The 25,863-nt window shown below is 39.4% G+C and overlaps 1 protein-coding gene across 3 annotated transcripts in view; it reads right to left on the bottom strand.

The window, feature by feature from the left end:
* The window catches only part of SLCO5A1 (solute carrier organic anion transporter family member 5A1), a 136,788-nt gene that overhangs the window by 75,982 nt on the left and 34,943 nt on the right, over positions 1 to 25,863 (bottom strand). For all 3 annotated transcript variants that reach the window (XM_059392873.1, XM_059392872.1, XM_059392874.1), the window contains exons 2-3: positions 7,520 to 7,652; positions 2,118 to 2,335 (exon numbers count right to left, since the gene is read on the bottom strand). In XM_059392873.1, the coding sequence (XP_059248856.1) occupies positions 2,118 to 2,335; positions 7,520 to 7,652 (351 nt within the window). The remainder of the gene's footprint in view (positions 1 to 2,117; positions 2,336 to 7,519; positions 7,653 to 25,863) is intronic.

Here is a 25,863-nt window from a genome sequence, read left to right on the forward strand (position 1 = left end):
CCTGATATGAGGAAGTGGTGATGCAACATGGGGGCTTAAGTGAATAGGAGAAGAATCAATGAAACAAGATGGGATTGGGAGGGAGACAAACCATAAGTGACTCTTAATCTTACAAAACAAACTGAGGGTTGCTGGGGGGAGGGGGTTTGGGAGAAGGAGGGTGGGGTTATGGACATTGGGGAGGGTTTGTGCTTTGGTGAGTGCTGATTCACAGACCTGTACCACTGGGGATAAAAATACATGTTTATAAAAAATAAAAAATTTAAAAAAAAAAGAAATGCAAAAATAAAAAGGAGACCTTCAGGCAAGGAAGACCTACAGACCCTCAGGCAGGTACCAGTGGTCAGCAGCCCTCCACCCCAAGACAGTAAGATCTCAGAGGTAGACAGGGCATTAACATCGCTGTCTACACTTTATCCTCCAAAGGAACGCCATTCCCATTTATAGTCATATCTGTGGTTGGTGTCTGATATCAGTCTTATCTTCCTTTTCTCAACTATCCAACAGAGCATATATTTCACATTCAAGCCATCTACCCCTAAGCTATAAAGTATACAATTTTAGCTTACCTAATCTGTATTTCTCCTCTTGAGTCTACTTTATATTCTTCATAAATTAAGACTCTAAATCTACTCCTGTGTGGTAAATTCTTTAATATCAATCTACTCTTAATCAACTTATAAAAAAAATTACTCCTTTGGTAATAGACTTTATGATCCAAAAGACATCCAAGAAAAATAGTGGTCCATGTGTTAAGAGCTCAGGTCACACTAACATCCAAGGAATCCTTGATGGTATTAGAGCAGAAGTAATTTTTGTAGTTCCAAAAGTACACATTGACACAAAATAATGGGTGGGGGAGGACAAGTGCGGGAGGCAGATCTAAAACTTTACTGGGAAGGAGCATTTTCAAAGAAAAGTGACTTCCCTTGCTTTGAACAAATACAGTCTTAAAAATAGTCCAATCTAACCATTATTTTTCTTTGGTTGCAGGGACAGTTCCATAATACATTAGTAACTTCCTTCTAGGCCTGAAAGATTCCTCTTTGGTTTCAGTGTTTATATAGTCAAAGTGAGATGATAATGTGCCTAGGTAAATTTTACCTAAAACAACCCTGACTGATGTAAGCAGTTGATAAATATTATGCTTCAGAATTTAAAATAAAAAATCAATTCAGGGAATTTAGGCAATAGGCTGAAATTAATGGGAGCATAGCATTATAGGCTTCTTGCATTAGACAGACTTACTGTCACTCAACAGATATACTGAACACAGAACAAATATTACCCGGTTATAATTAAATTGTTTAGGTTTGAGATTGCCTAACCTAGTTTTAATAAAGTCCTTGTTTTTTGTTTGTTTGTTTTTCATTTTATTTTATTTTATTTCTTTTCAGTGTTCCAGAATTCATTGTTTATGAGACAAATAAAAATGAAAAAGTAGACAAGTACACATTACTGAAACTTTCTAGATGTTTAGAAGCCCATTCCTTGGCTACTCTTCTCTATGGCCACTGACAAGCCTTGGGCAGAGCCACTGCTGGATGAGACTGCTGTCTAGTGGTAGGCTTTTTATTTAGGCAAGGATCTGGCCACACTACCAAACCCACCATGCCCCTGAAACAAATCATTCATCACAGAGTGCAGTATTTTAGAAATCAGACATCTCTCATTACATAAATGACGTACATAAAAATCTGTATGTTTAGGATCTCAATCAGTGCTTCTCAAGCAATCTGTAATAAAGAACCATTTTTAAATTAAGATTTCCCAGTTATCATGTACTGATATTTTTGTAAATATATTAAAAGTGAATTGTAAGAAAATGAGTTTTTTTAAATACACAAAATGGAAGTCTGGGTTTATTATTATTATTATTATTAGATTCGGTTGGCATAAAATTATTGTCAAATTTCTTGAAAAGATTCTCAACGCTTACTCAAATTCTCAGTACTTATCCTGTCACACACAGGTCAGTAACATTTGGTGGGGTAGCACTGACCGGGGTCCACACTTTGAGTAGCTCTGATCTAAAATACTGTGCACAAAAAAAAATAAAAACAAAACAAAATAAAATAAAATACTGTGCACGTATTCACTCAAAAGATATACATTACCTCTGACATTCTTTCCAAATCCCATAGAAGAAACTTTTTTGTCCACTTGTTCACTATTGTTTGATTTCTCCTTCATAACGTCATCATCACTAACAACATCAGCAGAAAATTTTTTCTTTTTCTTTTTCTTGTGTCGAGGAGGAAGCTTTTTTGGAAAAGTAAACATTGGGAATATCACAAGAAACATTGCAATGGCGCAAAGGAGGAATCCACTCCACCTAAAAAATCGGGAAACGTGAGCAGCATTTATGGCTTTTGCATTAGGAATGAGAACAAATTTGCAAAGTAGAAGCTCAGGGTAATAAAATTCTCCAGGGAAAACTTTTGTAAAGGAAGGCAGTAGTAAAGCAGTAGGACGTTAGACAAACTAAGAAAACATAGGACTCCTCCCTATGTTATAAATGAGATACCTGCCCGAAAATTATACCAGTACTATAGTGAACATTGTAATTAGCAACCTGACTAGAATTTTACTGAAATATTTGTTAGCTCTGCTATAATGTGCATTTCGTAATAAATCAAAAAATAAACAACTCATAACCATACAAGAGAAAAATAATATAGACCCTATAGCATGCTTTGCAGACCAAAATAAATAGATTTTTCTTAGCAAACAATTCATATCTCATGTGAAATGTATTTTAAATTGTTAATGGCATTCAAATATTTTTCTGCAAGCACTTAAGAATCTTTTACCCTCTAAGCTAGCTAGCCCTTACAACACTTAACCATGAGGGCCACCAAAGACGTTTATATTTGATTGTTGCCTTCCGGAACTTACAACCTACTTGTAAGGGAGCTAAAAATACAAGAAACAATCCAAGAAACACAAGCATGTATACAATTAAGTGTCAGATCATGTGGAAGAGACTGTGAATGCTATAAAAGTTCAGGTAAAGGAAATGTGTGTCAGAAAGCTTCCTGGGAGAAGCAGACCGTGAGCCCTGTTGAACTGAGAGTCTGTCTTTGAACCCATCTTTGGTTGCCAAGCTGCAGAGACTAAGAAGCAAATACAGAGAGTAGTACTCAAATTCTAGTCCTGAGTTAGAGCCATGTGTTAAGGCCTTGGGCTTCTTGCCTGTGGAATTCCTCAAGGGCAGTCTCTCAGTCCCCTTCAATCCTCTCTTAGCAAGGAGAGGCCCCTGATCCCACAGAACCGCATTGCCACTTTCTTACTAGGACTCCTCAGCTCTCATCTCTGTCCTTCAAGCTTGCAAGTTCTTGATGCTCAGACTCTGTCCTCTGTCTCAGCACATTCCCATCAGTCGTAACCTGAACGCAAGCAGCATTCTAAGCATCAATGTCAAATTCAACCCATTAGGAATACAGATCAATTGCAAAGTGAAAATTCATTTTTTAAAAAATAGTGATCCTATTAAAGTACCATTATCCGCTGTTAGAGGTCACAGTTTCACTGACAGAATAATTTCATGAACCAGTCATTAATAATCCAGGGTGCTATTTTCCAAAGATACTTAGAGTTATATCAAATAAAGATTTTTAAACAACTGGAGGAAAAGGGCTTTATTTTGAGAAGATTGCTCAGGGCAGACTTCTAGCAATTTTAATTATTCAGTATATAACCAAGAACCCAGTGACTGAATAAATAAACTGAATGAGATAGATTTTTAAAAAAAAATTCTTTAAATATCTGCAGAGTACATAGCTATGACCATATCTGGCCCCTGTGGTACTTGGCTGCTTATGAGGCCTTTACTAATAAACTGCTCCTGCTAATCTACCACCTTTGAATCCCTTTTTATAATTCTGCATTCAAGGCCCTTGGACTCCTTCAGTTCCCAAAGCAGAACAGGACAAACAGCACAATATAGGGGACAGTTCTTGAGCTATGGCTTCAGACAAATGTGGGCTTTTTTGTCTTGTCTTCATGACTTACTGGCTGTAAGATCCTGGGGAAATTATTATTTCACTTTCCCAAACCAATCTTCTCATTGGAAAGGGGAATACTGTGAACTGCTTTTTGGAGTCATCAAAATTCATAAGACAATGTATATAACAGACCTCAAAAAATACCTGCCCCCAAATCAACAATCACTTCATGGTAGCTAGTTTTGTGTTTGGTTTTTTTTTTTGTGGATCTGTACTCAGGCCCCCCCACACCTCCACTCAAGAGCCATTGACTTAAAATTAGATACAAACATTAAAGATACACTCATAGTAGGTCAGAGTAAGAGTAAATAACAGAAGGAGGGGAGGAATTATAGAAAATAAACAAAAATAAAATAAAAATAGTGTAAAAGTTTGGGGGTTTTTCAAAGCCAACTGAAGACCATTGAAGAATGTGGGCAAACTGGCCCACATTCTTCAATGGTCTTCAGTAGCATTGACATTGATAACAATGATGAGGCCAAAAAGACCCTGAGAGAAGCTGAGGAAGACAGGAAGTGCCTGGGTGGCTCAGTGGGTTAAGTGTCTGCCTTCTGCTCAGGTCCTGGTCCCAGGGTCCCCGAATCAGGCTAGGCTCCCCACTCAGCAGGGAGTCTGCTTCTCCCTCTGCCTCACCACACCCCACTCTTGTGCGTGCACTCTCTCTCAAATAAATAAATAAAAGTCTTAAAAAAAAAAAAAAGAAAGAAAGAAAGAAAAAAAAATGTGACTTATATGTCAGTAAGAGCTAAAATTGAAAAACCAGGGTCCCTGAGTCCCTTTTACAAACCACCCCTCAGAGTCTATGCACAAAGTAGGGCCAGTTAAATATACTGACTAAGAGCTTCGCCTGTACTCGGTTTCTTATCCCAGCTCTTATTGCCTCTGAGGCTTTGGGCAAGTTATTCAAATCACAGGGCATCAGTTTCCTCATCTGTAAAATGGAACATTATTGAGTACATATCGTTTTTATATATGCAGACTTAAGCATATGAAGCTGAAATAAAAATGTTTGTGAAGCTCTTAGTAGAATGCTTGACACATAGTAAGTACCCAATAAACGTTAGCATTATTCATTCTTTCCTTCAATCTTTCAGCACATGTTTATGAAAAAATCCATCATTACTGCTAGGCATTGGATTAAATAGCACTGCATCAAATAACTCTGTGTTTGGTCAAGGCAGAAGTCTGTTACAAACAGACCTGCTCAATAAATAACATTCAATTTTTAATATTAGGACATTAAAATAAATACAGGTTCCTGAACATGGATTAAATTCAAAGGACTTAATAATAGCTAACACATACTAGGTAGCAAGAACTATTTAAAGCCCCACCTACATAGACTCATTTATTCCTCACAACAACCCTATGAAGTAGATACTGTAATTACTTCCGTTTTATGGATTCTTTTCAAACCAACAACTGAGGCCCAGAGAGGTTAAGAAACTTACCTCAGGGTCACACAGCTACTAGGTGGCAGACAGAGACTTAAACCCCGGACGATATGGTTTTGGGGTCTGTACTCTCAACACTCTACTTTGTTACCAATTAGATCGGTGTCTAGAAAATTTTTAAAAGTCAGTATAAAATACTTATAAGCCTAAAGCTCCTGTCTCCTTCCTCTTCCCTGCCCCCAATCTGGTCTTCCTCCCCTTTTTCCCTCCCTCTAGATGTTCCCTTATTGCCATGTTCTTTTCATGGACTCCTATATAGAACACAAAATGTACACCGAATGTTCATATACATACTGTCTTTTCTATTGTCTTGTCTAATCTCCTTTTTGAGAATTAAAAAAAAAAATCCTTACTCTGATTTATTTCAGAACTGCAAAGAAAACAGTAGTTGAGGCCAAAAATTTCACTATTAGTCAAGAACTTAAAACTCCTGTGTTATTCCCCTAACGCTGACAAGGGAACTTCCTTCTGTATGATTGGAAAATTCTACAAGCCCAGGTTAATCTAGATCTCAGCACATCCATCCTCAAAGAGCATGACTTACAAAAATAAGGAGCGTTATGTAATTTAATTAATATTTCTTAACTGCTTTGAAAACAGACAGCCTTAAGCATTATTCCCACGTATTTCCGAGTTATAAGGCTATTTTATAATGAAATGCAGAACACAAGTGCTCTAAGAAACTCCTTTGAAGGTGATCAGTTGACACCAATTTCTACTACTGAACTATTCTCTTTGCTATAAGACGAACATGTCTTATCAATGTATACCTATCACTAATCCGTGTTAAATGAATTCAGGAAGCCGATACTTGTCGGTTAGCACTTGTTATCATGAAGAAATAATTCACGTTCAAGTCGAGGATTATGAGGAACTGAAACACAGCCCTGGCTATGAGGATAAATAACATTAACATCCAAAGTTGGAGTTCTCATTCTAAGTCCCCAGAATTACTTATTTAGCAAGACAATTAAGGGCTAGCAAGTGAGAGAACAGCTAAATCTCCAGCACTCTGTTGGAAAAACAATTACCAAGTGAAAAGATTCACTAAGAGTATGACAATGGAAAAGGGCTGGGGGGAGCGGTTGCTGGAGTTTTGGGCCTTCGGGGAGGGCTGACAAACTAGAAATGCAGATATAATAAGGAAGTGGGAGAAAATATTTTTTTAAAGGCATAGAAAAGATAACGAAAGCTAGGACTCAAGTTCACAGGAAAGCCCCAACGCAGCCACCTTCTCCTCCTCCACTCTGCTATTTAGAGCAAAAAGCGCCTCAACCCTAAAGAAGGTTGGTTAAGCTGATGTTCCCAAGCCCTTGGCATCAGTTTTTCTATTGCTGCTATAACAAACTACCCCACATTTAGTGGCTTCAAACAACACAAATGTGTTATCTTCCAGCGCTGGAGGTCAGGAGTCTCATGTGGGTTGGCAAGACCGCATTCCTTCTAGCCTATTTTTCTAGGGCTTTCCTAGATCCTAGAGTCCCGAGTGTGTTTCTTGGTTCATGATACCTTCCCCCATATACAAAGAATGTCGCTTCAACCTCTGCTTCAATCACCATATCTCTTTATTACTCTGACCCTCCTATCTCCCTGTTTCCCTAATAGGGACTCTTGTGATTATATAGGGCCCATTCCCCTCTGACATCAGGAAACCTTCCTATCTTGTGATCCCTAGCTTAATCACATCTGCAAAGTCTCCTTTGCCATGTAAGGAGACAAAAGAATAGTTCCAAAAGAATACTTTTGGAAGCACAATTTTTGGCGTTCTTTTGGCAGCGTGCTCTCAATAAAATAAAAAGAGAATTTTGATAAACATCGTGTTAACCTCTCTGTTTGTAGCCTGAAACAGAACTCAAATACATGCATACATAGGTTCTGGGATTAGGACAGATAGATATCTCTGGAAGATTACTATTCTGTCCTCCACTCCCTTCTAGGAGACTTTTAGCTGGTTTTCATATTCCCATGGGGGAAATTTTTATTTTAACTATAGGGATACTATGACTTGAACTATCATTAATAACAAATGAAATGAAAAATTTAGTAAACAATTCTTACCAGTTTCCAATGAAACGAGGGTCATTCTGGTCAAGGTTAACAGGATTTCTGGGATCGACATAAAAACCAATAAGAAGTCCACCTAGTAAATATCCCACTGCAGGACCAAGTGCTCCCATGACATACATGATGGCTGAGAAGACAGAAGGGGAAGCATGAAATGCAGAAATGTTACTTAAGTTTCAAGAGTTGTCTAATTTCAGTCATACCACATATATATGTCACAGTTAAACCCAGGTAACAGCATCCAAAACCAGAGAACTTCAGCGATGTGTTTATATTTATATTTGGGTTTCAAATCATGCCCTTTATTTAGCTGCTACCTGTTGTCCTTTTGGAACGTCAGAATTATCTCTGGACAGCTTTTCAGTTGCTTTTGCTTTTGTTTTTTAATGTAAGTGCTCAGACCATACTCCAGACCCACTAAATTTGAATTTTTGAAAGTGCTAGTCAATGACCGGTCACTGGATAACCCAGAGCAGATAAAAGGCCATCTCAAGATTGAAAAATCAATAAATAAAAGGTCATCTCAAGATAAGAAAAAGAGAAAAAGTAGATGTAACTTGTCACAGTTGGAAGATTCCAACAGAATGAAGGAACTCAAGGCCAGATTCTGCCATGAAGCTGGATTTAAGTGAGTTGGCAAAGATGCTTAAGCACCTCAGATCATGAATATGTTTCAAATCACCACTTCAGTATCAAAGAAGAGCTCACAATGCATTTGGTGTATTGCTAATTGAGGAATCTTACTTAAAGATTAATAGATCTCCTTAAATGGCATCAGTGAAAAGATCCAAACAGTTAGCACCAACCCACAGCTGAATTAGAAAATAATTTTTTATGACCAAAGCAGGAGAGGAAGGAGTTGGTTGTGTCAGTAGATCAGAAAGTGTGAGGGGAAAAAAAAAAAAAAATGGCCATCCAAAATGGGCATATGGCAAAAAATAACAATAAATTCACTGTCATTCCTTTATACTTTTTTCACTGCCGTGATTTCAAATGAAAGAATAATTTTGTCAAATTTTAAATTTTGAGGTAGGATATGAAATTCCTTGGAAGTAGGAGAAAAATCTGGAGTGTGGCTAACACTCCAAACTTACTTTTTTTTCCCCCCTGTTAAAACTTACTTAATTGGAGAGAAATCTATAAACACTGTTAAGATGTTCCTGCGTTTAAGGCAGGCTGAACTCCCGTGTAACTTCTCATTTCTACTGCCAACATGCATTTAAACCACTGAATAAGTAACTGGTTTTCCATACCCTTTAAACAGTACTATATTTACCAAAAAGCAAAGTGAACTAGGCAGAATAGCTTCACCTTACTTTATCTTCTGCACCTCAATAAACTTTGAGTAAACTTGTACCTCTTGTTACTTATAACTACAGAGAGTAATTTAACACCTGCTCTCACTTTTCACACTATTTCAAAAGAGAAAGCACAGTGTTTATTTATCTTACAGAATCATCTGCTTGTGACAATAAGACATTAGGTGCTTCGACTTCTCCATTTGTGTTCGGAAATGGAGAACGGAAGAAAGCAGGGCCACAAGTAATCAGTATTCTTTTGGAAGCACAATTTTTGGCGTTCTTTTGGCAGCGTGCTCTCAATAAAATAAAAAGAGAATTTTGATAAACATCGTGTTAACCTATCTGTTTGTAGCCTGAAACAAAACTCAAGAAGAAAAAGTGCTTTTTCAGTCCCAGGTTTTCCATATGCATATGGAGATAAAATTCATGTTTACACCTCCAGGCAAACCAGCACCATTTACAACTTAAAACTGTAATGAGGCCAAAATGTGACATGAATCATCTTCCCAAAATAGTTCTTCTGGCATGAAAGAGACCGTCTTACAAACACAGACAGGGAAAAGGGTATTTCCGCCATACTGTTTATGCCTGGGGCACTTGGGTGCAGCATCTTGAAACGTCGAGCAGCAATGTGCGGGACGGGTGCTGGCAAGAGCTCGCGATGACACAGTGCATGGAAAACCAATTAAGTAACATTCACCCGAAAACTTTAACTACTTTGTAAAGTACAGAGAAAGCTTTCTATAAAATGCAGCTACATGATCCGAAGAAAAGTATTTGTAATGCGTAGCACAAACTGAGGCCAACTGAGTCATTCTCATAAATAAGTATATAAATAGATCTATATCATTGTACTGTGTGTTATACTATATAGAGTGTCCTAACTATACTACATATGCTATATCTGTGAATCGGCAAATATGGAACACTACAGAGAGAGATAGAGAATAACTTGTTGACATAGTCCCATCTCTAAATAAATCATGCTGGCCACTGAGCTAACATTTATTAATTGATTAACCAATGGCACTCATTCAGAGCTTATTAGAGGAGAAAACTGTCCATGCAGATTCGTATCACTCACTCTCCCCACTTTCCCAGGCCGAAATTCCCAATTTCTCTCTCTCTCTCTCTCTCTCTCACACACACACACACACACACACGCACACGCACACACATTGCCTAAAGAAAGTCTAAACTCCTCCATCTGGAGTTCAAGGGTAGGCCAGGTTGGCCTCCTGCTTCCATTTCAATCTTAAAACCTACCATCTGCACTCAGGGCTCCACACAGACTAACTCTCAAACAGGCCTGGACAGAGCCACCTCCCTTTCCTTGAGGACCCACAGTGCCCCCAGGTCTTCCTGTATGTGTGTGAATGCTACCCCTTCTTCAAGGCCCAACCAAGTCCAGCACTGCCCGTCCTCCCGAGTAGTCTCTGTCTCCTCAGAATCCCTGGTCATCTACTCCAGTGGCCTCCACCCCTTTTCATCATGCATCCCTAAAAAAAAAAAAAAGTCTTAAATATTTACCCACAATGTCCTTTTTATATGAATCTTGTGTATTTACCACTAGCCTCAGTCTCACAGCTCACACCTAACATATCAGTAAACCCTGCTGCTTCTACCATCAAATCATATCCAATACGCAGCTCCTGCTCCGTGACTCTACCTTGACCCAAGCCACCAAGGTTGCTCATCTGGAAGACTGCTCCAGCCTTCCAACCCATATCCCTGCTTCTGCCCTTCCTTCCCTACAACCCATTTTCTAACACGGCAGCTCTAACAATCCTCTAGAAACTTGAGCCACGTCATGTCTCTTCTTGGCTCACACCTTCCAGTGGCTTCCCACCTCACGTACAATAAAAGCCCAAATCCTTTTATGTGGCTACAAGGACCTGCCCTCGGGCTGGCCTCACCCACTAGCATCTCTCTGCTCCTCCTCCTATCCTTCTCCTTGTTCACGCAGCTGCAGTCAAATTGACCTTCTCCCTCTTCTTCACCCTGCCAGGCACCTTCCCACCTGAGGGTGTAAGCACTTGCTCGGTGTGGGTATGGGTGTGAGCGTGTAAAACTCTCCCCTCGGGTAGCCTCATGGTGCAATCCCTTACTTCCTCCAGGTAGTTATTCAAACTGTCCCTTCTCAACCGGCCTCGTTGGCCATCCTACCTAAAAATTCGAAACTTTGCCCCAAACTCTTCCCACTTTCTCTGCTTTCTTTTTCTCTTTAGTGCATGTTGGCACCCAACACACTCTACATTTCCTTCGTTCCTCTTGTGTACCGTCTGTCCTCCTCAACAAGAACGTAAGCTCCAGGAGGACAGGGATCTTGCCAGTGGTGTTAACTGACAAAGTAGTGCAGGAGGCACTCGAACCGGTTTGTTCCCGTTATCATTACTTCATCACTCCCAGTCAGTCCGTGAACGTGCTGCCATTAGTAACAACAGACGTCAGTGACAAAGGTCATCTTCAGTGTGTATCATCTCTGGAGATATTAGATAATCACTATCAAGTGGATAGTTTCATGTTTTTTTGACTATGTGCCATCAGATCTGAGTACAACTGTCACTGGTTTTCCCTCATGATGAGGAGCTTATACTGGGAGCCCAGGCTATGCAAAGCACTAGCAACAGAAACAGAACTAGAAGTTCCAACTTTCAAGAGCAGTCAAATTTCAGTCATATTACATATATATGTCACACGTAAACTCAGTGAACAGCGTCCAAAAACAAAGAACTTCAGAGACTGTGTCTGTGTTTATACTTGGGATTCGAATTGTGCCCTTATTTAGCTGTGATTGTTGTCTTTTAGAACATCAGATGCATCTGGAGAATTTTCTCTTGTGCCCCAAAGGACTGTCCTACATCCCTCCTGGATTGTACACAATTTAGCTTCGTACCCCTTTCAAAGAACCCTAGACCTTTCCATTCATCTGAAACTGAGTGTGCCCTGCTCTTCACTTCTACTTCTTTCTTCAAATGTTTATATCTTACCTTTTGAAGTAGCTCTTTACCTTCGACAGCAGGAGCCATTATGTATACAGGTCTATGCAGTGGTTAAATCCCAGACTACAGACTCCCAGGTTTGAATCCCTGCTTCCATCACACATATAAAGTGCTTAGCATATAACAAACATGAAGAAATATTAAGTGGCGTTTTTATATGTTGAATGCTCACCTATTCATTCTCTAACAAGTATTATTAAATATTAACTTTATATAGGTCAAATACATGCATTATTTAACAGAAGACATTTATCTTTATATTACCTTAATAAATTATCTTTTCTGGAGTCACTATTTTTGATCCAGGAATTAGTTTTGATAGAGGGCTGGGCAGATGGAAATGGGAAAAAGAATATCCAGACCTATTTTCTTCACACAAAGGCCAGTATAGACTCCTCCCAAAGCTAAGAATGTCCTTTGGCTATTATTCCTTTTTTTAACCTTCAGGTTTTTTTCTAATGATTACAAAATACAATATGAATTATTTGTAGAGAAATCTCTCAAGAGCACAAAAGCTTTAAAAAAATAATCACCAACAAGCCTTACCATCCAGATAATGATGGTAATAACAGTAATAAATATTTTTTACTATTCATACACTGTGTAAGTTTTTTAAGTAGGTGGAATTATACAGTAGTTATTGTTCTGTATTATGTTTCCCCATAATACCTCAAACATTTCTTCTGTCAATAAATTTTTCTGGAACATTTATTATGGCTAAATGTGTCATCACGTGGCTATGACGTACTTCCTTTAATAATACCTTACTGGTACCAACTGTCCTATCACCAATATCTGCTTGGGCCTATTCTTCTGAAGATTACATCAACCCTTTGTTATTACACATGATGCACAGAACTAGACCCCAATTGGAGGGTTATAACCTCCCACCCCAAACCAACCTTGGCTGGGTGAGCTTTTGTAGAGCTAAGAAGTCACTATTAAATGAAGGGGGCTGAGGGACACCTGGGTGGTTCAGTCAGGTAAGTGTCTGCCTTCGGCTCAGGTCATGATCCCAGGGTCCTGGGATGGAGCCCTCATTGTGCTCAGCGGGGAGTCTGCTTCTTTCCCTCTGTCCTCCCCCACACACCATACATACTCTCCCAGATAAATAAGTGAAATCTTTAAAAAATAAAAAATAAATAAATGAATGGGGCCTACATGGCCCCTTCACCAGGACGGGGCCAGTTCTTGGCCTTCACCTTGGACATCGTGGCTGGTTTGACGAAGAAACAACCTCTGAGGAAGGCTGACCCACCAACAACTTCATCACTGTCTCTACACCTGCTTCCAGCATCTAAACCTCCACCTTCCTTTCCCCAAGTCGTTTTACCTTTAGACTTTCCATTTCAATTTTCCCCTTAAATTATTTTTCACCCTGCTTTGTGATCATTTATGCTTCTTTACATTAAAGCACACTAACTTCTATTTTTAATCCCATTTACCTTCACATTTTTAACTTCTCTCCTGTAGATTTAACTTTTGTTCTAATCTAATACCTCTTTTTACTTTTACATCACAAACTCTTCTAGTCGCTGCTCTCTTACTTTATTTTGTAATGCATTTTATCTTTTTAAAAATTACTTTGCAGGGGTGCCTGGGTGACTCATCCTTACGTATCTGCCTTCGGCTCAGGTCATGATCCCAGGGTCCTGGGATTGAGCCCCGCCTCGGGCTCTCTGCTCCCCGGGAAGCCTGCTTCTCCTTCCCCCACTCCCTCTTCTTGTATTCCCTCTCTTGCTGTGTCTCTCTCTGTCAGATAAATAAATAAAATCTTTTAAAAGAATTAAAACTAAATAAAATAAATAAATAAATAAAAATAAAACCCCTTTTAAACATAAGAATTTCGATGTAAAATTAACTATCAAGTTTTCCTTCAAATTATTTGTTACCTACTATTTCTCATAACTTAAGTAAGTTTGCTTACATTTTTAGCCCTAATTATATTAGGTTAATTTTTTGAAGATTTTCTTTCTTTATTTATTTATTTGAGAGAGAGTGAGAGAAGAGAGTAAACATGCACATGCACATTCACATCCACTAGCAGGAGAGGGGCAAAGGGAGTGGGAGAAATGGACTCCAGAGTAGGAAGCCCTGTTCAGGGCGCAAACCCAAGGACCCTGGGATCATGACCTGAGACGAAGGCAGACACTTACCTGACTGAGCCACCAAGGGGCCCCTCGGCTAATATTTTATTTTTATAAACTCTCTTGATTTTAAACTTTGAATCTTCGTTATACTCCTGAATTTTTTGTAATTTTTCATATTCAGGGCTTTCTCTTTCCTTTCATATCCTTCGGACAACAGCTTCTCTTAACAGTCTTTATCTTAGTCTTCTCTTATATTTTGCTTGTTTTGTGATCGGTTTTGGTCCCAGCTCACTAGAAGCCATGCCTGGCCTCGTAGCTCAGCCAGGCTCATCTCCTCCACCATCTCTGCAGTCCTGCTCAGCTGCCCTGAATGGCTTTTCCAGTCAGTTAAGGATGGTAGTTGGAGAAACTGAGGGTTAATTCTCCCCTGGGCTCAAGGCTCACATTGCACATAGCATATCTGATCAGCTGGACGCCTTGACGGCTGTCTCACATGAGCCACTCACAAGAAAATGTGAGTTCTAAACCCCGGTCTCTGATGAGTAAGCACTGACTCTAAAACAAGCCAGGCCCCAGAGTGAGACAAACATGCCAGAGAGTTCTTCCTCATCCCGCTGCAGCTTGGCCTGGGGAAGGTCCTAGAGGTTGACCTTCCCAATGGCTACCCGAGAGAGGAGGCATAACAGCAGCCTGCAGAGCTCGCCTGCACCCGCTGCGCCCCTTCTTGAAGTTGATACCTCCACTTCTGGCAGAGTTAAAAGACATTCCTCTTCCCTTACCACAAAACCCCAACTTGACTCCACTGGTATTATCTCAAATAGGGTTGTTCTGTGGGTCAGCAGCAACCAGGGGGACAGCTCTCTAACTCTACCAAGTCCATGTTGTGTTACTCAACCTTCTCCTGAACCATAACAAATGATTCCAGAGCTCCTAATAAGGACCAGCCTGCCACAAGCTTTGCTGGACTTGAGAAACGAGGGGCTCAATCAAAATCAGCCAAGATCTTCACGTCACAGATCACTGGAGTCCCCTCCTTCCTTGCCTCAACCCCAAATGGTGAGTAGGGCTCCACATTTCCAGATCAGAGGTCACTCACTCATCCCAGGTGCTGTGTGACACCAGGCCCTGGGACAAGGAGGGCACCTTGCAAAGATCCATAAGATGGATACACAGTTGTCTAGAAGAGGAACAGGTAAAACCAACTATGATTCAAAACTCCAGGAAGAAGTGCAACAAGCACAGCGATACGCCATGGACCATGGGAGAGGAATGACTCATAATAACTAGCTGAGGAGGTAGGACAGAGAAGCCTTCATGGAAAAGATGACTTCTGACATAAGCCTGCAAATTAGGGGCGCCTGGGTGGCTCAGTGGGTTAAGCTTCTGCCTTCGATTCAGGTCATGATCTCGGGGTCCTGGGATTGAGCTCCATATTGGGCTCACTGCTCAGTGGGGAGCCTGCTTCCCCCCCCTCTCTGCCTGCCTCTCTGCCTACTTGAGATCTCTCGCTATCTGTCAAATAAATAAATAAGTAAATAAATCTTTCTTTCTTTTTTTTTTTTAAGTGTGGAATAAAGGACACTAGAGGCTAAAGGGCCCATGTGGGCAAAAGTATGCAAGGTTGGAAGTGCATGGTCTGTTCAAGGAACTGCAAGTGCCCCAGAGAAGAGTGACCACCACTGACTCTACCCTAGTCCGGTCCAGGAGTCTACGCACCTAGTCTTGTGCAGGCTGCCCAGTTGTTCCTCTCTGAGGACGGTGAGGATGGATGGCAGCATTGCACCAGCTTCCCCTACCATTCAGTGGCATTTAGAAATGCTTTTGTTGTTGTTTTTCACATGGCACTAGAGGTACAAGTTACTTCCACTGTGCGATTGAGGGTAGGCCCTGATATTGAGAATAGGAAGTCAGAGCACTGGTCCTTGGGCTCACCTGAGCACTTGATTGCCTCCCCCCACTCTCCTTTCCTCTCTCTTTCCTTCTGTTTCAGTCCCTGGAATATAGTCAGAAGTCCCAGCTACCACGTTACTGCCAAAGGCCTCTCCTTCCACCTCATTCCTGCTCTCCCTAGCTCTTGGGAGAATAATTCATTTCTCTTCATTTATGGGCAGAATTCAACTGGGTGGACATTTTTTTCTTTCTATCTGTTCAGTATCTATGTTCAATTTCTCTGCCCCCTTCTCTTGGCAAAAGCAAATCCATTTTCTTTTAGGCACCACCCACCCTTCACTGCACAGCCTCAATGGCCTCTCATCCATGGGCCCTGCCCCCCATGATTCACTGGTAGACATGTGGCCAAACCAGGCCAGTTGAATGTTATTCTCCCACATACCATTTGGCTCTCTCCCTTACATATCCGGATCTATATTCAAATATCATTCCTCAGAGAAGCCATAGCTCAGCACATATCTAAACAGGGCACCCCCTACCTCCCTCACCCCATCACTCTTTGTCACGTTACCCTGCTGGGGTTTTCATTACGGCAAAGACCACCAAATACCAACAGTTACATTTGTTTGTTTGCTGATTTGCTGTCTCTCCCACTGGAATGTCAGTTCCATGAGAACAAGAGCCTTTTTTTTTCCACTAATGCCTTATCAATGCCCGAACAGTGCTGACCAGAAGCACTAATAAATCTTGTTGAACAGAGAAGGGATGAAGACATGGACTTCCAATTTGAGTGAAGTAACAAAAGCAATCGAACGAAGTGGATTCGTCCTTGCAACATGACCTTGAAGAATCATCCATTGGTTCCTGTTCCCTAGACCACTGGGACTGTGCTATGCTTGCAAGCCATTCCTACCCACCTTCCCCATAATGTCCTTGGTTTGACAGCGCTGGCTTCTGTCATTTACAGCCACAGAGCCCTGATTCTTGTTCATAAAACACTTCCAGGCCTGACCCTTACTTCTGCCAGGCTTTCCAAGTTTAACACCCGCCCCAGCTGGGTTTCCCCAGTTCTCAGAGCCTTATTGCAATTGGCCTGGATTTGCTGTGCCCTCATTTGAACTTGGTGTCTAATTAATTAATCAGTTCCAGCTCCATGTTGCTCCTCACTTCTACTTTTCACCACTTGCTGTCCACCACTTCCCCCACATGCCCTCTGGCACAGGACCCACTCTCTCAGCTGCCTTACAAGGCCAGTAAATGTTTCTGAGAACTTGATGACAGGGTTTTGGGTTACAAGCAAAATTTAGGCTCAGTCCCAAGATCTGAGATTCACCCAGGATGGTCCCATGGAGAAACATATTGCATATGTGCCCATTAAACCCAGTCTAGGACATAGTGATAGGAAGTCACTATGAATATAGTTTGGTGGCACAGCTGCTACAGATAAGAGAGGACATGAAAGGCAATCCACACTTTACTGTGGTATCACAGCAATGACACCAACTCCCATTCAACTTGCACAATGTCTTGAAAATTAGCCCAAGTACTTCACAGCACCAGAGCACCCTATTTAAAAAGAGCATTCCCTCACTCATTCCTTCCACTCACAAGCAGAGGCAGATAAGAGACCTCTGCTTTTGGTTATTTGGAACAGCAACTTTTTTTTTCTTTTAAGTGATTCAGTTGTTTTGACACAGGCCTGACAGTCAAAAACAGCTGCCACAGCAGTCAGGATAGTCTATCACTTTGCTAGAACATCCAGAGAGCATCTTAGGTCACAAATGAGAAGGAAAAAGGGTTCAGGTGTGGTTTTTCCTCACTACCCTAGCAACCAATAGTTGGTTTAAATTCCCTGTCTTCCTTTAGAAATATTTTCAAAGTAGCTCATTTCTAAAAGGAAACACACAAGAACATACAGAAGCAGATGTTTACACTGAATTAATACCTGGGGCATGGGAGGGGGATTAATGGGCTATAGGGGCTATAGCTTTAAAACATCAAATTAGCCACCTGTGAGTGGCCACTATTTATCAACTCAATCCAGTCCTTAGAAAGGACTGCGAGGACAGCTGCCTTGAAAAGTCAATTTTTTAAAGTTATATTTTGGGGCAAAAGAAAATTATTATAAGTTAAGAATGGATTCCCTTACAACACAAGCAGATAATGTATACCAGAACAGTCAAAATATTCACGAACCCATGAGAAACTAATTTGACTAATTATCAAAGAAATAGAAGGTCCAAACAATGAAAGGCCATTCTACTAGAATAAACTAGCAAAGATTAAATTGTAAGAAGACTCAGTGCAGATATGAATCAGTGAATTCGCTCTTCTCACCCATTGCTGGTACAGAGTAACAACTAGTAGAAGCTTCTTGATAGCAATTCACCATATACTTCACAATGACATCTATCACTGCATATAGAAAAACAGAAATAACATTAAAAATAGTAACTAATTGGGGCACCTGGGTGGCTCAGTTGGTTAAGCCTCTGCTTCTTGATTTCAGCTCAGGTGGTGATCTCAGGGTTGTGAGATCGAACCCCAAGTCAGGCTCTGTGCTGAGCATGGAGCCTCCTTAAGATTCTCTCTCTTCCTCTCCCTCTGCCCCTCCCCATCTCTCTCTCTAAAAAAATAAAAATAGTGAAGTACATTTTGATTCACAACCCAACTATTAATTTTAATGTTACAGAGAGTTTTTATACCTTTAGGAAGCATGTATTTTTAAAATTTAACTGAAAATGAAGAGTACAAAATTCTGTGGACAGTGTGATCGTGTCAAAAAACACACCCTTTATTTTTTAAAGATTATTTATTTACTTATGTGAGAGAAAGAGAGTGAGTGAGAGAGAATATGGGCGAGATAAGGCACAGAAGGAGAAGCAGACTTCCTGCTCAGCCACCCAGGCGCCCCAAAAAACATACACTAAAAAAAAGACTGTCTACAGAAAAGCTACTAGAACCAATAAGTGGATTTAACAAGCAATGTTGCATGATACAAGATCAATATTTTAAAATTTATATTTCTATATGCAAGTAACAGAAATAAATACCATTTAGAATAAAATCATAAAATGTAAAATACTTAGAAATAAATCTGACAAAATACAGGAAACACCTATGCGCTTAAAATTACAAAACACTGCTAAAAGAAATTAAAGACAATCTAAATTAATGGAGAGATAAGCCTTGTTTGTGGGTCAAAGACCCAATATTGTTATGATTTCAACTCTTCCGGGGAACCTGGGTGGCTCAGCTGGTTAAGTGACTGCCCTCGGCTTAGGTCATGGTTCTGGCGTCCCAGGATCCAGTCCCACATTGGGCTCCCTGCTGTCTGCTTCTCCCTCTGACTCTCCCGCCCTCATGCTCTCTCTCTCTCACTCTCTCATTCTCTTTCTGAAATAAATAAATAAAATCTTTTTTAAAAAAAAGATATCAATTCTTCCAAAATGGATTGATAAATTCAACCCAATTCCAGTCAAAATGCCTGCGGACTTTTTTCTAGAATTAACAAACTGATTATAAAACTCAAAGAACATATGGAAATGCAAAGGACCTAGATTAGTCAAACTAATTTTGAAAAAGAGCAAAGTTAGAATTCTACTAAAACTACCCAATTTCAAGAATTATAAAGATACTTTAATCAAGGGGTACCTAGGTGGCTCAGTCATTAAGCGTCTGCCTTCAGCTCAGGTCATGATCCCAGGATCCAGGGATCAAGCCCCGCATCCGGCTCCCTACTCCTCAGGAAGCCTGCTTCTCCCTCTCCCACTCCTCCTGTTTATATTCCCTCTCTCACGCTCTCTCTCTGTCAAATAAATAAATAAAATCTTAAAAAAAAAAATACTGTAATCAAGACAATGTGTATTGGCTTGGGGCACCTGGGTGGCTCAGTGGGTTAAAGCCTCTGCCTTCGGCTCAGGTCATGATCTCAGGGTCCTGGGATTGAGCCCCGCATCGGGCTCTGCTCAGCGGGGAGCCCGCTTCCCCCCCACCCGCCCCCACCCACCTGCCTCTCTGCCTACTTGTGATTTCTGTCTGTCAAAAAAATAAATAAAATCTAAAAAAAAAAATACGTACTGGCTTAAAGATAGACAAGTAGATAAGTGAAATAAAAAACTAAGTCCAAAAACTAATTACTTGATTAATCAATTGATTAATTTAGTAAAAATAAAAAGGAAAATCCAGAAACAAACCCACACAGGTATAAGGACAAGTGACTAATGACAAAGGTATAAAGATAATCTTTTCAGCAAATGGTGCTGAAATCCATTAGATACCCATGTAGAAATTAACTCAAAATGAAGCATAGACCTAAAAACCTAAAACCTAAACCTATAAAATTTCTATGGGGAACACAACTGAGAAAAATATTCTTCAATGGAGAGTTTACCAAGGAAGATATATGAATAGCAAATATGCCCATGAAACATGGTTAGCATCACAAGTCACTGGGGAAGTGCAAATTAAAACCACAAGGAGATACCACTAAAACCCCCGTTCAGATGGTTAAAGTTACAAAGATAAATTAAACCAGGTATTGGTAAAGTTGTAAAGCAGGTAGAACTCCCCTACACTGCTGATGTGGAAAGCAGTGTGATAGTGTCTGAAGGAGATAAACGTATGCCTATCATGCAACCATTTCGCTCCAAGTACTTTCACAGGAGACATAGGAGTATATGTCCATACAAAGGGTTATGTAGAAATATTCCTAGCGGCTTTATTTGTCATAGCAAAAAAAAAAAAAAAAAAAGACAAAAAACCTGGAGATAACCAAAATGTCCATCAAGAGGTGAATGTTAGAGAGAGAGAGAAAGGTGAGTGGATGAACAGATCGTGGTATAGTAGTACAAGGAATGCTATTCAGCATCACGAAGGAACGAACTATGGTCACATGCTAAAACATGGATAAAGCTCAAAACAATTAGGCCAAGTGAGAAAAGGCAGACATAAAACAGTATATACTGTGTGGTTCCATTTATAAAATTCCAAAAACTGCAAACTAATCTAAAACAATTAAAAAAGCAGTTGCGGTGACCTGGGGGTGGGAGGAGTCTCCGGAGAAGGGAGAGGTTACAAAGAGGCTCAAGGAAGATTTGGCAATATTGGATATGTTCACATAGTCTCAACTGTGATGACAATTTCTGGGTGTGCGTGTCTGTCAAACCTTATCAAATCATATACTTTAATTATGTGCAGTTTGTTTTCTGTCCATTTTACCTCAGGATAAAAAGAGGACAATTGTTCTTAAAGTCGGTTCTGGGGACACATGGTTGGCTCTGTCCATTAAGCATCTGCCTTCAGTTCAGGTCAGAATCTCAGCACCCCGGGATCCAGTCTCGCATCTGGCTCCTTGCCTGCCGTTCGCCCTGCTTGTGTTGGCTCTCTCTCTCTCTCTCTTTCTCTCTGACAAGTAAATAAATAAAATCTTAAAAAAAAAAAAAAAAAGTGGGTTCTGGTGATGGTTGCATAATTCTGTAAAATTACTAAAAATCATTGAATTATACATTTTAAGTGGGTGAATTTTATGGCATGTAAATTATGCATCAGAGAGCCATAAAAAAGACTAGACTGCAACATATCCTGTATTGAAAGTTGTTAACTTGGGGTAGTGAAATTACAATGGGTTTTTGGGTGTTTTCCTCATAACTTTTCCAAAAGTGCTGTCAGAAAAAAAAAATTAATGTATCTTCTGGAATTAGTACTCTTATCTCTTTCAGCTACTAATATTCAATCATCAAATATATCATCTTTTTGTCAATTTATGATGAATATATTTTTAAAACTTAGAGGAAGTCTTGCCAGGGTAAGGGGCTTGTTTTATTTGTTCTTATATCTACAGGACTTTCTGCAGAGGCAGCAAACACATCGTGGGCTCCCAGCAAACTTCCAGTGAGTGAGGACACAGCATTTGTACAGCAGTACTACAATTTTTCTTCAGGTTGTTCTGCAGAAGGTGCCTGGGTGGCTCAGTTGTTAAGCATCTGCCTTCGGCTCAGGTCATGATCTCAGGGTCCTGGTATCGAGTCCCGTATTGGGCTCCCTGCTCAGTGGGGAGTCTCCTTCTCCCTTTGCCCCCTCAACACTCATTCTCCCAATATCTCTCTCTCTCACTCTTTCTCAAATAAGTAAATAAAATTGTTGAAAAAAAAAAAAAGATTGGTCTGCCCAATACTCAATGAGGACTCTTCCCAGCCTAAATTTAAATTAGGGGTAGAAAACAGCTTGCCAAACCCAATAAAATTGTATTGGAACACAGCGACATGCCTTCGTGGACATATTTGTGTGACTACTTACATCACAGCACCAGAGCTGAGTACTTGCTACAAAGACAGAATGGTCCTCAGACTAAAATATTTACCAAAGCAAGTCCTTTATGTAAGAACAAGTTTGCCAACCCTTGTAATAAATAATGACAGTTATTTACTGCATATTTACTGTTTCAAGTATCAGCTAAATGTTTGCACACATTGTTTTTTTAATTTTCGCCTCTTTCAGGTAGTTATAATTACGTAAGTTATGGCTAGAACTCACAGAGTTATGGGTGGGTTTTGTTTAAATGAATATCTGGAAAAGCCACTCTTTCATAAATGTTTCATTTCTAACAGCTTAGATAGATTAAAAATGTTTAAGGTAGAAGGAAGAAATATTTGTATAAAAAATTCATTTGTGAAGTTAATTTTTCCAGAAATGACAGTTTTTCAAAGATTCCATTTATAAGAGTGTATCTCTAAGTAATATTTCAGTTGAACTATAATCCACTGTGAAGTAAAATGACATCATAATTATTGTTTATTGACAATATTCTGTAAACTACACTAGGTACTCTGTAATTTTTGTAAATCTTGTTTGCTATTCAACACTAACAGCTTTCTGGGGAAAGAATATTGCCATTCCCAATTTACAGATGAGAAAGCTGAGTCCCTGAGAAGTTAAGATCAGCGATTAGTAAGTGGTAGAGCCAAAATTAGAATTTGGCTCTATCTAAAACCAAAGGCTATCCTTTTTCCATTTATGGACACGTGTCTCTAAAAAAAATTAATCCCTTAAGAACTGAAAATCCCAAAGTATTTTTGGAACTGTTGGTAGCAGGAGTCTTAAAAGCATTCTAAAGGAATGAGAAGTTCACTAGTTAAATTTCCATCTCTAGTCTCATCACTAATTGGCTGCCATAAGGATGGCAGAGAAATGTACATTATATGAAAAATACATTCCAAATATGTTGTATGACATTTATTTCAATAATTACAGTGAAGACTCAGAAGATGGTACCAGCTGTTAAAAGCAGATTGAATTTACCTCCTGGGAAGAGTAAGTCTCTGCCAGGAAGCACTTTCCAGGTAAACAGACATAGGTATGACACGCCTCCAGGTGGCTTTCCAGGCACTTGAAGAAGCAGGATTCCCATAGGAAAACCTAAAGTAATGCTCAGGCACAGGTGGAAAATGTCATGTGCAAATGTTCTTCTAGTCACTGGTATCACCATGGCCATCTATTGGATTTTACAGGCATTCAAGTGGTATAAATGTTTTAGGACACCTTTAATATTATCTCCCTTTTCTCTCATCAATACACAGGAATTAGTTCTAGTCGGTAAGACTGCTCATTGCAAAGCTTATTCCTGTATTTGAAAAAGTGTTAGCAGTCAAAGTCTACAGACACTGACAGCAGATCTATTACTAAAAGGTAACCTTGAGCATTTATTACATGTGAGATACTGTGTTAAATGCCTTTATACATATCTTGTACTTCATATTCACAGCAATCTGGTAAGGCAGCTACTAGTGTTGCCCTAATTTAGGGCATTTTCCTTTGTAGTCACCTCACTGATGAAATAATACAATCAATTCATCTGAATTAAAAATAGATAATCCTTGCTCTTTGTTATCTAACAATCACTTAATCTATAAATACAACAGATTTACCAAGTTAATATGCTTAAACACTTTATGTTTCTTCTATCACACAATATTTAGAGTAGTAGAATAAATTCTCATTTGGAAAGCTAGCCCATAGTCTACTTTTATAGGAAAAAACAACAAAAAAAAAAACGGCAGGCGCATCTGGGTGGCTCAGCCTATTAAATGTCCTATTCTTGACTTCAGCTCAGGTCATGATCTCAGGGTCACAAGATCAAGCCTCGCCTTCAGCTCTGAGCTGAGCGTGGAGCCTGCTTAAGATTCTTTCTCTCTCCTTCTCCCTCTACCCCTCTCCCCCCACTCAACTCCCCACTCACTCTCGCTCTCTAAGAAAGAAAAAAAAGAAAGGGGAAAGGGAGGGAGGACAGAAGGAAGGAAGGAAGGAAGGAATCAAGGTGGAAAATGACTGATCTGAAAGGAATGAAGGTGGAAAATGACTGATCTAATATCAGGTGTTTTGTTTCAAAATAAACAGTATTGCTCAATGTCCTGGGGGCAATTATGATTCAACTCAATATTTGAGAATATAAGAATATAAGAGCACTGGCTTTAGGAACAGATGTCTGTAGAGGTCTCAACTGGGAACTGGCTCCATGAACTTAGACAAGACAGCTAATCCTGCTAGACATGCTTCCTCATCTATTAATAGGGGATCATAATTTATCTACTTCTGAGAGTTATTGAGGGGATAAATGAGATAATGCACATAAAACCCTTAACACTTACTAAGTGCTCTGTCAATGTCAGCTATAACAATTATCATTATTACTTCTATTATTATATCTAACTTCATAGTTAAAATTATGATTCTGAGACAATACAGGATTTTAAAGTATCTTCAGAGCCACTAAAGGACGACGATGTTCTACTATTATTTTAGTGTTAAGTGTATTTTATTGTTTCCAAAGCCTTCCCATAGAGAATTCACAAATCTAGTGATCAGATCATCAGAATACTCAATTACTCGAACACTTTACTCCCTAATCATTAATCAATAGTTACTAGGTGAAAAAAAATAGTTACTAGGTGAAATTATATTGTCTGAAATAACTGGTGCTAAAATTATGAGTGATAAAAGGGCCATGCCCCTTCCTTCAAGAGTATATATGGAACTCTTTCTTGATGAACAAAAAAGAAAAGATAATTGCCAACATAAGACATTCTAGGACAAGTGCTAAATTGTGGTTCCAACAAGGATGAAGAGAGAAGGAGAGAAATGGGAGAAGAAAACTAATACTTTTTTTTTTTCATGTATCATTTTTTAAATTAGTATTTTCTTTTTTTTATTTTAATTTTTTATTTTTTATAAACATATATTTTTATCCCCAGGGGTACAGGTCTGTGAATCACCAGGTTTACACACTTCACAGCACTCACCAAATCACATACCCTCCCCAATGTCCATAACCCCACCCCCTTCTCCCAAACCCCCTCCCCCCGGCAACCCTCAGTTTGTCCTGCGAGATTAACAGATGAATGGATCAAGAACAGAAAACTAATACTTTTAAGAGCCTCCTCTGTGCTTTTTAAGCACAATAGCTAATTTTTCCCAAGAAAATACCTGAAAGATTAATGTAATTAGTTCCGACTTCACAGAAGGATTCTGACCTTGGGAATGTTAAGGAATATAAACAAGCCATGAAACTAGTAAAGAGAAGATTCAAGCCCAAGTCTGTCTGACTCCAGAATCCAAAACTTTACCCTCTAGCACATGGCTTCCCATGTCATTTAAATGAGGCAAAAAATTAAATCTTACTCAAAACCCAACAAATATCAAAATCAAACCATTTTTTAAAAAATCAAATTGTCATTAGTATTCTCCCAGAAAAAAATATTTATACATCAGCCAAATAATACCTGAGAAATCTCAACAGTAAGTCCTAATCTCTAACAAGAAAATCCTGAATTGTCACTGCAGCAATTGTAATTTTCAGAGCAAAGTTACCTTAGAGATGCTTTCATGAATTTACTATGTTAAATTTTTAAATTTACTCTCACACTTTGTCAAGCTCTCAAGGACATTTCCAGAGTAATCTCATCACTTATAGAGCCTTAATCCTGAGACCTGACTAGAGATAATATAGCTATTATGCAATATTTAATAGTTCAAAATGAGAAGTTAATATACTTCTAAAA

Source organism: Mustela nigripes, chromosome 3 (assembly GCF_022355385.1).
Source record: "Mustela nigripes isolate SB6536 chromosome 3, MUSNIG.SB6536, whole genome shotgun sequence".
Classification (NCBI taxonomy): Eukaryota; Metazoa; Chordata; class Mammalia; order Carnivora; family Mustelidae; genus Mustela; species Mustela nigripes.